We start from the raw sequence: 2369 nt of genomic DNA, 5'->3' as shown, positions 1-2369 counted from the left end.
AACCGGACTGGTGCAAAACCCCCAGCGGGCACATCAAGCGGCCCATGAACGCCTTCATGGTGTGGTCCCAGAACGAACGGCGGAAGATCATGGACCAGTGGCCTGACATGCACAACGCCGAGATCTCCAAGCGGCTGGGACGGCGCTGGCAGTTGCTGCAGGATTCGGAGAAGATCCCTTTTGTCAAGGAGGCCGAGCGGCTGCGCCTCAAACACATGGCCGACTATCCCGACTACAAGTACCGGCCCAGGAAGAAAGGCAAGCTGGGCAGTGCCAAGGCCCGGCCTAGGGTGCCTGTCAAGATCAAGCCCTCCGTCCTTAGTCGGGCCGCTTCGCCCCGGAGGCAGACACCCAAGCCGGATGCCGAAGGCCAGGGGCGATGCCCTTCTCCGAAGCCGGACGACGACCCCTTGGAAGCCCGCATCCTGGAAGTGTCGTTCGACGAGGGTCCCAAAACCTCCAGCAAAGAATTCTGGCACGTGCTTCCCACAGGTGGCGAGAAAGGAGAGTGGGAAGGCAACTCTGGCCAGGCCAAAGACGGTGAAGATGCCGAGCTCGCCAAACCTTGGTCCTCAGACGTGTCTTCTCCGGCTTCGACGCGGTCCTCTCCTTCGTCCTTCGCCTCCTCGGATGACGAGCCGGAGGAAGACCTCTGGAACGTCGTGCCCAGTCGAGTCCAGCCCAACACGCCCCCCTGCAGGAGTCCGGACTGGTCGGTGTTCGATAAAGACCTGGATCTTTTTCCTTTGGGCACCTCGTCTCATTTTGAATTCCCCGATTATTGTACCCCGGAAGTGACTGAGATGATCGCAGGGGACTGGCTGATGTCCAGCATTTCGGACTTGGTCTTTACGTACTGAATCCTCCCAGGGAACTCTCGCTTCTCAACAATCAGGTGGTTCCGGCAAAAAAAAAAAAAAGAGAGAGAGAGAGAGAAAGAGAAAGAGAGAAAGAGAAGAAAAAAAAACCCCAGCTGTTTACATACAGAATCAGGTATCTCCACAGCTTGCCTTGGCTTCATTCAAAGGCAAGTCCTCCATCAGCCCATCCCCCCTGTACCCCCCCCAGCACACACCCACTTGGCCAACCTCTCCTGCTTTGCTGGGGAGGCTGCCCGTCACCTCTCACCCCCCCTTCCTCTTCTCCCCACCTTGAAAGCCAGCCTGGCTTGGCACCGTGTTTATTTACCCATGAAATTTGGCTGTCTAGTCAGGTTTCGGCGTGTAATCCTCGCCAACCGTTCGTTGCAGATCCTTCCACCCCTCTTTGCAGCTGCTTTCCGGCTCGGATGGATGGATGGATGGATGCTGTCCATGCTGACATCCCCTCCCTCCCCCTCCCCCTCTGCCCTCAGGTGCCCACCTTCCCTCGCTTGGCATCCCACTTGTCCCCCTGTTCTCTCCTGCCACCCCACCCCACCTCGCGGGGCTCCGTGTCTTCGCCGTGCGTCGATTCGAGGCCGTGTCGAAGCCGATGGCAGGAGAGACGGCCGGGAATGTTCCTATCCTCCTTCCTCTTCCTTCCTTCGATGTCTGCCAGGCAAAAGATTCTGTCGGAGGGCACGGCACGTCTCGGCAGTGGGGGGGGGGGAGACAGGGTGGCACGACGCTCTCCGACGCCGTGGAATCGGGCGGGCACCGGCGTCCTCGCTTGGACCAGGCTTTTCGTGTCGCCAAGGCACGAAGCCCGTCTCGGTACTGGGGTGGGAAGCCTCGGGTTGGGGAGACAGCCGAAGTGGCGGGCACGTGGTAAACACGTGGACCCACAGTGCAAGCAGGCTTGTGTGTGCCGATCGGCCCCCGAAAAAAAAAAAGTCTCCCTCCCTCTCCTCCTTTAATTTTTGCCAGAGGTATGCTGCAGGCAGAGCTGGGCACTGTCTCCTCCGTGCATGTTGCATTCAGAGAATGGATCGTAGGATCCTTGGCAGGCTGTCTACCACTCCCTCGGATGCCACGGCTCGGCATCCACGGCTCACCCACATCTCCCCGATCCTCAGCCGCTAGCCCTCCGGCTACAAAAGGTGTCCATTTCAGGTGTCTGGAATAAAGGTGTGGTGTGGGGGGGGAGAGAGAGGGTTTGAAAACCCACCTGGGCATGTCTGAATTCTACCTCCCTCTTTCTTGGGGGGGGGGGTCTGTGACTTTCACTGAAGGTCGATCCAGCCCCCTCTCCCTCCCTCCCTCCCTCTTTCTCCCAGCTGTTTGGGGTGGCAGGCCTGGGGGGGGGGTGCTCTGATTCAGGGGGCTCCCTTCCTTGGGTGAAAAACCCAACGTGGGCGTGCCTCACCAGGCCTGGCAGGACAGTGCCAGGGAGAGAGTGAAGCCACGGGGCACCTGTGGGAGCGTGGCTAGAGCATGGGTGCCCCCCCC

The 2369-nt window shown here is 59.8% G+C and overlaps 1 protein-coding gene across 1 annotated transcript; it reads left to right on the top strand.

Moving 5' to 3' along the window:
* Positions 1-8: 8 nt before the first annotated feature.
* Positions 9-860, top strand: LOC114923810 (transcription factor SOX-12-like). The gene has a single exon (XM_029287149.1). It carries the CDS (start codon positions 45-47, stop codon positions 858-860), a length of 816 nt encoding a protein of 271 aa, XP_029142982.1. The 5' UTR covers positions 9-44.
* Positions 861-2369: the final 1509 nt, after the last annotated feature.

The sequence above is a fragment of the Protobothrops mucrosquamatus genome, unplaced genomic scaffold (assembly GCF_001527695.2).
Source record: "Protobothrops mucrosquamatus isolate PMUCROS unplaced genomic scaffold, P.Mucros_1.0 scaffold16708, whole genome shotgun sequence".
NCBI lineage: Eukaryota > Metazoa > Chordata > Lepidosauria > Squamata > Viperidae > Protobothrops > Protobothrops mucrosquamatus.
This window is presented reverse-complemented; position numbering and strand designations above follow the sequence as displayed.